The sequence below is a fragment of the Callithrix jacchus genome, chromosome 8 (genome assembly GCF_049354715.1).
Source record: "Callithrix jacchus isolate 240 chromosome 8, calJac240_pri, whole genome shotgun sequence".
NCBI classification, from domain to species: domain Eukaryota; kingdom Metazoa; phylum Chordata; class Mammalia; order Primates; family Cebidae; genus Callithrix; species Callithrix jacchus.
The window spans coordinates 138,223,689-138,237,336 of record NC_133509.1 but is presented as its reverse complement, the minus strand read 5'-3'; the positions used below and the strand labels follow the sequence as shown (position 1 = coordinate 138,237,336).

The 13,648-nt window shown below is 44.6% G+C and overlaps 1 protein-coding gene across 25 annotated transcripts in view; it reads right to left on the bottom strand.

Moving 5' to 3' along the window:
- Positions 1 to 12,890, bottom strand: part of MARK3 (microtubule affinity regulating kinase 3) — a 124,839-nt gene extending 111,949 nt beyond the window's left edge. For all 25 annotated transcript variants that reach the window (XM_035261627.3, XM_035261613.3, XM_035261612.3 and 22 more), the window contains exon 1: positions 12,215 to 12,890. In XM_035261627.3, the coding sequence (XP_035117518.1) occupies positions 12,215 to 12,265 (51 nt within the window). In that variant the 5' untranslated portion in view covers positions 12,266 to 12,890. The remainder of the gene's footprint in view (positions 1 to 12,214) is intronic.
- Positions 12,891 to 13,648: the final 758 nt, after the last annotated feature.

Here is a 13,648-nt window from a genome sequence, read left to right as displayed (position 1 = left end):
CTACTAAAAATACAAAAATTAGCCAGGTGTGGTGGCACTCACCTTTAGTCCCAGCTACTCCAGTCTGGACAACAGAGTGGGACTCCATCTCAAAAAAAAAAAAAAAAAAAAAAAAATCAAGGAACTACTAAGGATCAACAAGAAAAAGACAGCAACCAATAGAAAAATGGACGAAGGAAAAATGGCATTTACAGAAAAGAATGCCCTCAAAGCCAAGGAATATATAAAGAGATTCTAAAAATCATAGAGAAATACAAATTAAAACCACAATGTAGTACCATAACATGCCTGTTAGGTGGCAAAAAATTAGAAAGCTCTGAAATGTTGGCAGAGACAGGGGAATACAAAAACTCTCATGCACTACTGATGGCAAGCAGCCATCCAGAAGAACAATCTGACATTTCCTGTGACCCAGCAAATCCATTCCAAGCTATACATCCCAAAGAAACTCTTACATTGTTCCATAAGCAGACTTGCATGAAGATGTGGTAGCATTTTTTTTGTGGTGGCAGAGAGTTGGAGAAAACCCACATGTGCACCCCTGGTGAGCAGATGGGTAAAATGTGGTAGATGCATACGACGAAGTGCTATTTAGCAGTTAGATGCAATCTATTAAGTGCACAGATGAGACATATGCAATATTTACATAAAGTACCAAACATACCAAAATAAACTGTGTAAGAACACACACATACTGAACACTTTAAAACAGTACTGTGGGACGGAAGGTAAGAGAAATGACATATGGAATTAACAGAAATCGATAAAACAAGATAGTGTCACACAGACCAAAGATAATGTGACTCTTCACAGCTCAATTTATGAGAAAGCATCTAAGAATACGAACAGGAAGGGGGAACCGTTACTGTCCCACAAATACAGTAAAAACTGTTTCACTTCTGAATATAATAATTGTTACTGGTATAGTTGGTAAACTAACATAATATACTGAAAAATAATTTACTTGTCTAATCCTCAGAATAAAAAACTGTAAGGCACAAGCTGTGGCTAAAAAAATGTTGATTCAGTAACTTTTAGCTAGTCAACTATATGAAAGACATTATCAGGGAATAAAAGAAGAAAAATATGACGTTAAAACTTCAAGTTACTCACAATATACGTGGGGTGCTAACGGAGAAACAGTAACTGAAACAAGGGGCAATTCCTGCCCCATGAGAAGATCAGAGTGAAGGCCGGGCACAGTGGCTCACGCCTGTAACCCCAGCACTTTGGGAGGCCAAGGCGGGCAGATCACATGAGGTCAGGAGTTTGAGACCAACCCGACCAACATGGAGAAACTCTGTCTCTACTAAAAATACAAAATTAGCCGAATGTGGTGGCACATGCCTGTAATCCCAGCTTCTCGGGAGGCTGAGGTAGGAGAATCGCTTGAACCCTGGAGGCGGAGGTTGTGGAGAGCCGAGATCGCGCCACTGTACTCCTGGGCAATAAGAGCAAAAACTCCTTCTCAAAAAAAAAAATAAATAAATAAAACAAAATAAACAAAAAGAAAAAAAGAAAATCAGAGTGAATACTCTAATTCTGTCTAATAGGTGTATAATGTGACATACATATGTAATTTTCAATTTTCTAGTAGCTACATTAAAAAATGTGAAAAGAAACATTTAATATGTTAAATTAAATAACATATTTTAGTTAACCCAATATATACCCCAATATTTCAATGTATAATATAAAAAAGCTTTATATCCTATTCTTGAAATACTGTCTTTGAAGTCTGGTTTATCTTTTATACTTATGGAACTCCTTAATTCAGACTAACCACATTTCAAGTCTTGGTAGCCACACGTGTGGCTACTGGGCATTGTGCTGGATAACACAGCTCTAGGCATCCGAAGGACATGATCACATTTGGGTGAGATGAAGGAAAAAAGGTATCCCAAGGTGTGAAGGGATGGAGTCTTTGAAGGGCAAGTAGGAGAGTTCTTATTAGAGATGAGGGTCTACTCAGGCCAGGCACCAACCGAGAAGAGGTAGGAAAGCTTGGGGGAAAAGGGAAACACTACTCTAGCACAACCCCCCACCATTAGCCAAATTTGCCATCAATTTTTCAAGAAGCCTATTAATCTTAGTTTGTTATTTATAATAACAAGCAGTAGCTAAATTTTAAAGACATATATTGGCATATGTAAATACCTAATCCATGTCTATTACAAATTATGGCTGCATTTACCTTCTCTCCCTCTCCAAACTCCATTAAAATGAAAGTAAAGAAAAAAAAACAAACCAAGGCATAAGGAAAAAAACACAGGACAAAGAAAACAGAAATGATGATATAATTTTAGAAATTAAAGATACCCTTTCAGAAGCTAAAAAAAAGAAGGAAAATGACTTGACACCTATAAGAAAGATTAATCCTAAACCAGCTACAGGTACTGGAAAATCCTGATTTGTATTACAGAACCCTCAAAAGGTTCAGGAACTGGTGGTATCAAGTACCTCTACAAGTATGAGTGAAGTAAGCCTGAAACAAGATGATCTGTCAGTCCATTACATAACAGACCCCCAGGTCTCCTCTCCCACTGTGGAAAAAAACTGGAGGTTCCTCAGAAAGGGCAAAATGGAAAGTCTCTGGGCTTACGGACAAAGGGCACAACTGAGGGCAGAGACACTGAAAACAAGGAGAGAAAACACAAAGCCACAGATTTTTCTTTCTGCTCTCTTCCCTGACTCAGCTCCCTGGAATATGGGCATTCTGTGCTTGCCCAGGCCAAGTGATAAGACAAAATATATTGGTATCAAGAGCTCCACAAAGAATTAACAGTGTGCCCCAGTGTTGTATTAAAGATCCATCCAAATGCACAGAACTTCCAGTTAGCCTTAAATAAATGCAGAAAAATAAGCAAGACTCAAAATAGCATTATATCTCTCCAAATCGGAGTGTCAGATGCTATATAAGAAAAAAAAAATTCTGAGGAAAAAGGGTATTCAGTCTGGAAGTGTATATGCAGCCAACGTATCAGTCAAGTATGGGGACAGAATAAAGATGTTTTCAGATATGAAAGGATTTTAAAATTTTACCTCCTAGCAACTTTCTCAGAAAATCACTGGAAGAACTGCTCTAATGAAACCTGGGAGTGAACCAAGGGGAAGAAAATAGGATCCAACAGGAAAGGCAAAAGGAATCCCTAGGTAACGGGTGAAGGGAGATCTCAGGATGACAGCTATGCAGCAGGCCTAGATAGAACACAAGGCCAGCCTGACAGCGATGAAAGTGACAGAATGCCTGATGAATGTGACCATAGACGAGACTGAGAAAGTGAAAAGACATAAAAATCTAAGTAAACAAACAAAAAAGCTAAAACACAACTTGAGATGATGTTATTTTCTTTTGATTAAAAAAAAAATGAGGCACAGGCAAGTGAATTAATTTGTCCGCAGTTACTTAAATTGCAAGAGCAATTTCAAATTCCAGTCTAGAACTAAATTTTAATTTCTCCTTTTATATGTTGTCGCTCCCTATCTTCTCCATTCTACCTCATAACTGTCTTCAGAATCTCTCTCTAAATCAGTCTTAGGCTCTCATTTTTGTCTTCCACTTTCAAGCCCAGACTCTTTCGATCACACATCCCTTCAAGAAAGTAGTGTTAAGATTTTGGCTGGGTGCGGTGGCTCACGCCTGTAATCCCAGCACTTTGGGAGGCTGAGGCTGGTGGATAACTTGAGGTCAGGAGTTTGAGACCAGCCTGACCAACATGGTGAAACCCCATCTCTATTAAAAATACAAAAATTAGCTGGGCAAGGTGGCAGGCGCCTGTAATCCCAGCTACTCAGGAGGCTGAGTCAGGAGAATTGCTGAAACCTGGGCAACAGAGTAAGACTCCATCACAAAAAAAAATTTTTAAATAAGTAATAAATAAAAAAGACTAGGTTTATGTAAAATTCTAGGAACAAAACCTGTGAATTCAACTTCTCAAATTTCATATTAAATTCTGCCAAAACAAAAGCTGTGTGAACTGTCCCTACACAAATCCCACAATACTTAGGTCCAACCAAAAGCAATTGCCTATTAACGAGAAACACAGAAAAAACACCTGCTTTGTTTGAGCTTCAACACTGAACACCAGAGTCCTACAGAAACAATGTCTTACCTAGTCTACACAGAAGTACACAAGACTCATCATAGTCAAGCAGCTTGAGTGGCTAGAGTGAAGCGCTAGTGAACTCTAGGCTGAAGACAAAGTTGTATGCTTCCCCTCCTCCAAAAAAAGGCTTTTTCTTCCAACACCAACTCTGCCCTTCCTATTGCTCTGTAAAAGCAGGTGCAGAAGGGTCAGTACAAATTCCTTATTACTTTTGCAGACCAACTCCAAGCACAATCTTTAACTTCTTGTGTGAGACGGGACATTACAGCTTCCCAGGTAAGAGATTTATTTTCTCTTTCAGGTTTAATTTGAAAATTTAGATTGGTTATGAGACAAATTAATTTTCTACTTTAGACCTCCCAGTCATGATCAGAGGGGGCTGCATTCCCTGACTCCTTTTTCTTTTCTAACCAAAGCCACAAGTCATGGAACATTCCCTGACTCTTACTAGGAATTTGTTCCAGCCCACAACAAATTCCAGGCATAAAATTTGGCTATATCTTAGAATAATAAAATGCAGGCTGGGTGCAGTGCCTCAAGCCTGTAATCCCAGCACTTTGGGAGGCCAAGGTGGGTGGATCATCTGAGGTCAGGAGTTCGAGACCAGCCTGACCAACATGGTGAAACACCGTCTCTACTAAAAATAGAAAAAATTTGTTGAGCGTGGTGGTGCACCCCGGTAATCCCAGTTACTCAGGAGGCTGAGGCAGGAGAATCACTTGGATCTGGGAAGCAGAGGTTGTAGTGAGCTGAGGTCATGCCAGTGGACTCCAGCCTGGGCAGCAAGAGTGAAACTGTCTCAAAAAAACAAAAGGAAACAAAAAAAAGAGTAATAAAATGCAGAACAGTCCTCTTTGAAATCAAATAGTTACTACTAACTTATATTAGATTGTGTGTAAGCCTCTATGCAATTACAGTGTAAATAATGCACTAGGTAAGTCTAACTACAATGTGTATGAGTTATATAATTGAAATGACCAAAATTCTACTTACTGCAAATTTCAACCTTTACCTAATTTACATAGAGAAGATGAAAATGATGTTCAAATTGAAGTTTATAAGATCTTTCCCTGCAAATTCTGATTAGGCATTTTCATGAATTCTGCAAAGATCAACTTTTTTTTCTTTTTTAAAAGATGGGGTTTCACCATGATGGCCAGGCTGGTCTTGAACTCCTGACCTCAGGTGATCCACCCACCTCTGCCTCCCAAAGTGCTACGACTACAGGCATGAGCCACAGCCCACTCCCCGCCAACTTTTTCTTTTTTCTTAAGTTACAGAGTTTCACCATGTTGTCCCGGTGGACTTTAATTCCTGGCCTCAAGTGATCCTCTGGCCTTTGTCTCCTGAGTAGCTGAAACTACAGGCCAACTTTTTTCTGATAAGGCCCAAATACCTTGCTTGATTCAAGAGGTTGTCCTTAGAAGTCAAAAAGCTGATTAAACTGGGCATGGAGGCTCACACCTGTAATCCCAGCATTTTGGGAGGCCAAGGCGAGAGGATCATGAAATCAGGAGTTCGACACCAGCCTGATCAACATGGTGAAACCCCATCTCTACTAAAAATACAAAAAATTAGCTGGGTGTGGTGGTGGCCACCTGTAGTGAGGCAGGAGAATCACTTGAACCCGGGAGGCAGAGGTTGCAGTAAGCCAAGATTGTGCCACTGCACACCAGCCTGGGTGACAGTACGAGACTCCGATACCAAAAAAAAAAAAAAAAAAAAAAAAGCTGCTTAAATAAAACCACACAACATATTTTAAATGAAATTACTCTATAAAGTACTCTATCGTTGCCTGGTATACAGTAAGTGATCATCAAATGGCAACTATTGTTATTTTCCACAACTACACTTTTTAATAGACAGTTTTTTTTTAAACTCATGGATCCTGAAAACTCAATTAAATCGTTTGGAAACCTCTCCTCGATATAGTCACAACACAATCTAAAGGAGTATAGTTTGGTTAGCAAGCCTTCACTGAACACTAAGGCAGTGATTCTTTTTTTTTTTTTTCCTTAACAAATAAACATCAGAAATGCCTGCTACAGTGATTCCTAAGTGTGGCCCCTGGACCTGGAGCATCAACATCGCCTGGCAACTTGTTAGAAATCCAAATTCTTTTTTTTTTTTTTTTTTTTGAGACAGAGTTTCACTCTGTTGTCAGGCTGGAGTGCAGTGGCGTGATCTTGGCTCACTATAACCTCCGCCTCCTGCGTTAAAGTGATTCTCTTGCCTCAGCCTCCTAAGTAGCTGGGACTACAAGTGGGCACCACCATGCCCGGCTTATTTTTGTATTTTTAGTAAAGACAGGCTTTCACCATGTTGGCCAGGATGGTCTCGATCTCTTGACCTCGTGATCCAACTGCCTCAGCTTCCCAAAGTGCTGGAGTTACAGGCATGAGCCACTGCGCGCAGCCTAGAAATTCAAACGCTACAATTAAAAACAAGGTCTGGGGCTGAGGCCCTGCAATCAGGGTTCTAAAACCCTTCAGGTGATTCTAATGTTTGCTTAAGTTTGAGAGTTACAGACTAGTGTCACAAAGCTCAGACTGCTTTGTCCTGCAGTGGGTAGGAATTCCTAAAGTGTGGGAATGCTATGCTTCCCAGGTATACGGCCTCTACAGCACCTAGCACAGTGTCATAACATGGTAGGCACTCATACTTGCTGAACAGGTTAATTCAGTCTCACATAAGTGAGAGCTGGCTATACAACAGCATCATCAGTTTATTTCACAGAGGTCAGAAATTTGGGGGCGTATTTGCATTAACTAATAATAAGTACACATATCAGTAGCTGTTAAATAACTGGGAAAGCCCTGGGCCTAAGGTACTTTGGCAAATAGCCCGGGGCTTACAAAGTGTCATATCTGGCCAGGCCCAGTGGCTCACATTTGTAATCTAGGCACTTTGGGAGGCGGAGGCGAGCAGATCACGAGGTCAGGAGCTCAAGACTAGCCTGGCCAATGAGGTGAAACCCCATGTCTACTACAGATAAAAAAAAAAAATTAGCCAGGTGTGGTGGCACACGCCTGTAGTCCCAGCTACTCAGGAGGCTGAGGCAGGAGAATCACTTGAACCCAGGAGATGGAGGTTGCAGTGAGCCGAGACCATGCCATTGTACTCTAGCTTGGGTAACAAAGCGAGACTCTGTCTCAAAAAAAAAAAAAAAGTGTCATATCCTTTGAAATTTAGGTGAAAAGCATATTTCTAATTTTGCCAGTATAGAAAAAGGATGTGTCCGTGACTCCATGTAACTATAGAACATAAACTGAAATGCAAACTGGTTGCCTTTAAAAAGCATATTTTGGCCAGGCATGGTGGCTCACACCTGTAATCCCAGCACTTTGGAAGGCCAAGGCAGGCAGATCATCTGAAGTCAGGAGTTCGAGAATAGCCTGGTCAACATGGCAAAACCCCATCTCTACTAAAAATACAAAAAAAATTAACCAGGCATGGTGACGGGCGCCTGTAATCTCAGGTACTCAGAAGGCACAAGAATCGCTTGAACCCAGGAGACAGAGGTTCGCAGTGAGGTGAGATCTCACCACTGCACTCCAACCTGGGTGACAGAGCGAGACTCCGTCTCAATTTAAAAAAAAAAAAGGCATATTTTACATATCAGCCAACAAAAGTGTATGAATTCAAAATGAATTCTAATTTGAACAGAGTTTAAAAATTAGAAATGTGAGATAATTTAGACACTGGATATTTTATATTAAGAAAATATGATAAAGGTATTGATTTTATTTTTCATCTCTTCTAAAAGCTTTAGGGAGGAAATGATACTGCATTTACTTCTTCGTTTATAAATGAAATACAACTGGCCACTGAGCTGCGCTGTTGAGTACATGGGGGCTAACTATACACATCAGGGTTCCTCAAACCCGGTACTACTGACATTTTAGGCCAGGTAATTCTCTGTTGTGGAAGCCCACTCCGTGTACTGTAAAATGTTAAGCAGCATTCCTGGTCAGCCAAATCTCTCTAGTTGTATTAACTAAAAATGTCTTTAGACATTGTCAAATGTCCACTAGAGGGCAAAATCACCCTGGGTCTGAGAGATATTAATAAATAACATTCTATTTATTCAAATTTTCCTATAATATTTTTAAAAAATTGTTTTGACTGAGGGTGGTGGCTCACACCTGTAATTCCCGCACTTTGGGAGGTTGGGATAGGAGGACTGCTTGAGCCTAGGAGTTAGAGACCACCCTGGGCAATATAGGGAGATCTTGTCTCCACAAAAAAAATTTAAAAATTAGCCATGCATGTAAGAGGCTAAGTCGGGAGGGCTGCTTAAGCCCAGGAGGTCAAGGCTACAGCAAGCCGTGATTGCTCCACTGTACTCCAGCCTGGGTGACAGATCAAGATACTGTCTCAAAAGAAAATAAAAATAATATCCACAGCAAGTTTGTCCAACCCATGGCCTGAGGGCTGCATGCAGCCCAGCACAGCTTTGAAAGTGACCCAACACAAATTCATAATCTTTCTCAAAACATTATGAGATTTTTTTGGCAATTTTTTTTAAGCTCATCGACTACCATTAGTGTTAGTGTATTTTATCTGGGGCCCAAAACAATTATTCTTCTTCCGATGTGGCCCGGAAAAGCCAAAAGATTGGACACCCCTGAGCCACAAGCTTCAAATATTTTAGAAATACTCTGTGTATAGGTACAACTACATCTCCTTGTGGAGCCTAAGCTAGAGATCTGGAGCCTGGCAGAGGCTTTGCTACTAAATGGTGGTCTCCTGTCACTACTAGCAGCCTCTGTCACCTCTCTGAGTCTAATTAATCATCCTCACTGGATCAGACTGACTGGTTCTTTTGAGCTATAACATGATGTGGTGACAGTGAACTTTTATGTACCCATTCACTAAGGGTGGACATCAACATTTGGAAATCAATCAAAAACAGGTTAGTGTACAAAGATGAAGATAATATTTTTGTTGCAAATTATCTGTCCTTTTTTTTTTTTTTTATTTTTGAGACAGGCTCTGTCTCCCAGTCTGGAGAGTAGTGGCACGATTTCGGCTCACTGCAATCTCTGCCTCTTGGGTTCAAGCGATTTTCCCACCTCAGTCTCCCAAGTAGCTGGGATGACAGGCATGCACCACCGCACCCAGCTAATTTTTGTTTTTGTTTTTTTTGTAGAGATGGGGTTTCACCATGTTGGCCAGGATGGTCTCGAACTCCTGGCCTCAAGGCATCTACCTGCCTCAGCCTCTCAAAATGGTGTGATTACAGGCATGAGCCACCACACCCCACCTGCCTTTTCTTAGTCTTGATCTAATAAGTAACATTCTTATCACAGTTATACACAATTAAGATTCCTTGAATAAGCACAATAAAAAGTATTTTTACAAAACAGAAAAACAAAACTGTTCTAGTCATAATAGTCAAAAATGTCCACCACTGGTGAGTGGATTAAAAAAAAATTGTGGTACATCCAAACAATGAAATACTATACAGCAATAAAAAGGAATGAACTACTGATACACACTCAAAAAATAAATCTCAAAAGCACTATGCTAAGTGAAAGAAGACACAAAAAATTATTTACTCTGTGACTCCATTTACACAGCATTCTAGAAAAGGCAAAACTATAGGGACAGAAAGTAGATCAGTGGTTACCCAGGGGCTGAGAAAGAGAGAGGGCACTGACTATAATGGGCCACAAGGGACCTCTCTGGCTATGGAGTGTTCTACATCTTGTGAAGGTGGTTACATAACTATAGGCTTGTCAAAACTCACCAAACTGGATACTTAAAATGAATAAACATTCTATCTCAATAAAACTAACTTTAAGAAAAAAGCTTCTCAACAGAATGAGAGCTCCCCTTCATTCTTGTATGTTAACCATTCAATTGGCAGGAAGCCTAATACTTAGCAGTACAGTCATGTAGGTAATATGACATAAACCTGAGTTGTAACACTGACACAAGGGCACCACACTGTGAAAAATACAGAGCTCCTTCCAGAACATGCCAATACAAGAGTTAAAAATATAACAGGGCATGTTAAATTAATGCAACAATGTGTGATAAACCCGACTTAAACACAGCCAACAATTCAGTTTTAAATACACTATATGGCTGATGGCTCACACCTGTAATCCAAGCACTTTGGGAGGCTGAGGTGGGCAAATCACCTGAGGTCAGAAGTCCAAGACCAGCCTGACCAACACAGAGAAACCCCGTCTCTATTAAAAAGAAATTAGCTGGGCATCGTGGTGCATGCCTGTAATCTCAGCTCCTCAGGAGGCTAAGGCAGGAGAATCGCCTGAACCAGGGAGGTGGAGGTTGTAGTGAGCCAAGATCATGCCACTGCACTCCAGCCTGGGTGACAGACCCCAGACTCTGTCTCAAAAAAAGAAACAAACAAAGACCCATTTGAAATCCTTCATTACCACAAATCTGCTATGACTGTTTCTGGCTTCAGTTTAGAAAGTATGGCGCTCCTACTCTTGTTCAATACAAGATTTTGCTTCTGAGTGAAGATCAATGATCAAAACTAATCAATCAGGCACAGTGGCTCACACCTGTAATCCCAGCACTTTGGGAGGCTAAGGCGGGTGGATCACATGAGGCCAGGAATTCCAGACCAGCCTGGCCAACATGGTAAAACCCCATCTCTATTAAAACTACAAATATTAGCCGGGCATGGTGGTGCACGCCTGTAATCCCAGCTACTCCGGAGGCTGAGGCTTGGTAATCATTTCAGCCTAAGAGGTGGGGGCTGCAGTGAGCCAAGATCACAGGACTGCTCTCTGGCCTGGGAGACAGAAACTCGGTCTCTCTCTCTCTCTCTCTCTCACTCACACACACACACACACACACACACACACACAGTTTCTTTAAATGGACTATAAGAAAATTAGTTCCCTGATTCACCTAGTCTAAGAGGTTGTATTACTCTTTACATAATTTTCTAATCTATCTCAGGTGGAGAAACAATCACCACTGTTCTACCTACTCAGGGTTAAAGAGCATTAAATATTATACACTAATATGCTACAGGGACACTTTAAGGTTTACGTTTACAGATTAAATTATCAGACAGCTATCCAGCAAACAAGTGGCATTTTTAAGATCAAAATGAAAGCACTGGCACCACTAGGCCACATCTCAGGACATTACTGAAAGCATGAAAATACTCAAAGCAAGGAAGCATTCCCTAAGAGAAGACATTTCGTGCCGGCAATGACCTCATGACACTTTTAATGAAGGGCCGGGGACATTTCTTTACAAGTTATTTGCTAAATGTTTTACAGAAGACAGCCAACAACTAGATTGAAACACTTTTGAACCCAGAAGAGTTCAGAAAACGAACAAACATTTCTTCAATGGAATTTCTACTACAAGTTCTCATTCTCCAGCAATGCTGTTCCTGGCATTCTGTCGTTTCACGTGAATAAAATAAAAGGTTCCTTTTATAAAACCATAGCCTGTGAGCGCTGAGAGACCTAAGCGCTCATCTAAGCCAACGTGTGTTTAGCAAGGAGGACGGCGAAGCCCCCAGCGGGTGTCCCTCTGCCAGGCCGTGAGTGGCAGAGCAGAGCTTCACTACGCATCTGCTCTCCTGCCTTCCAAAATGTGCAGCCAACTCCTTCAGACAAGATCTGTATGGACAGGAGTCTGTGCCTTCCCCAAGGCTGCGCCCTAGTGTTCTGGAATCCCGCGAAGATCCCCGAGCGGACACTCAGTGGCTGTGATTAAATTCAGTTCCAGGCCGTCTTAAGGCACGAGACTGTCCACTTGACCGGATCGATTCATCGGCACCAGGAATACAGGGATCGATGTGACCGGACACACACGCACACCTGCGCCGTCCATCGTGCGGCAAGCTGACCTTCCAGGGACCGAGCCGGAACGCCGCAGCGACACTGGCCGCATCATCGACGGACCTCGCAGACCCGCCCGCCGCGGCGGGAAAGGGCGGCCTGCTGCAGGAAACCGTCCGACCCGCTGCCTCTCGGGCACCGACGGCCTGCCCTCCATTTCCAGCGCGTTCGGGCTGGGGGGGGACACCGGCCTGCAGGGCACGGCCCGAGGAGCGCGAAGGCCACCCACCCTGCAGGCCCGCCGACGGGAGCGCCCGGGGTACTTACGTTTTCGGTGTCTCGTTCATTCACTGTCGGCAACGGGGTCCTCGTGGACATTGTACTGCGCTTCAATTCTGCACAATACGACGGCGAGAACAGAACGGCACAGCCCTGGAAGGCCGGCGACCCGCGTCCTCGAGTCCACGGCAGGCCTGGAGCGGCGCCGTGGGGAGGGCGGCTCCCTTCCCCCTATGGCTGTCTAGATCCCGGGCCTGGCCCGGGCCGTACCCCGGCGGGTACCGGGGCTCATTCTCTCCCTGCCCCCGGCGGCCGCGGCGAGGAGCCCGGGAGGGCGGCAGTGGCGGGGCTGAGGCTGCGGGCGGCGTGCTGCGCTTCCGCCCGCCGGCGTCCCCTCGTCTCTGGGCGCCCCGCGAGCCCCGGCCCCCTCGCCTCCTTCGCCACTCCCGCCCGTCGCGCCGCGAATTTCAGCTCGCGGGCCTCCACACAGCGCCGCCGGCGGCCCCTGAAAAACAGGAGGCGGAGGAGGATGTGAAGGAAGTGGAGCGCAAGACAGGCCTCGGCGGGCTGGAGGCGCCGACCATGGAGCGGCCTACGGACAAGGTGCCTGCGCCCGGCTGCTTCTCCCTCTCCAGCGAGCTTGCAGCCTCAGCCTCCGCCCTAGCGGCTGCCGCTACCGCTGCCGCCGCCGCCGCACCCCGGCCCCTCAGAGCCTCACGGACTCAAGATGGCCGCCCCTCGGCTTCCTCTGCTGCCTCCGGATGCCGGAAGTGACGACACGCCGCCTCCCGGAGTCCGGCCAATCAGCGTGGCCTGGGAAAGCCGGCCCGGTTGCTGTTGCTAGGGGCGACTTGGTCCAGACCCCCGCCGCGGGGGCGGTGCAGAGGGCTAGGAAGTGCCGGCCGGGTCCTGGCTGACTCCCGCGGGCTGCGGGTTCCTCCTGTCAGGAACGCGCGGGCAACCCCGAAAGAGCCGGGAAACGGCCCTGGGCAGCAGCCAGAGCCCTCCCGCTGAGTAGGCATTTACAGACCACAGGCCCGGGTTGGCTGGATTACAGATGGAGAGCCTACTATGCGCAAAAGTTGCGGTTGCATCCCTGGGACTGCGCAGCACCGAGTGGAGGCACAGAAGCAATGGATGACAGGGCCGAGGCTACGGGAAGGAGCCGGGCTCTTGCATCCTTAACTGTGACCCGGGCGTCAAGCTCTCGCCAACAGACCTTCCTGCATCCGGATCTGAGCAGCTGCGGTCTGGGCGCAGACCCCGAGCGCAGCAGACACTTCTTGCCCTCAAGGAACTGGTGGTCAGGCGGGTGACAGACCCGGACCCAGCTAAATGCCATCCGGATGGAAGAGTGCAATAACGAGGGTGGCACAAAGGAGATGTGGTCGGGGCCGAAACGAATCTGTAGAGGCCCCGCCAGTTCCTAAATGCCTATAGGGGATTTATAAGCAGGCTTTTCTTACAGACAGTGCGTAGCCG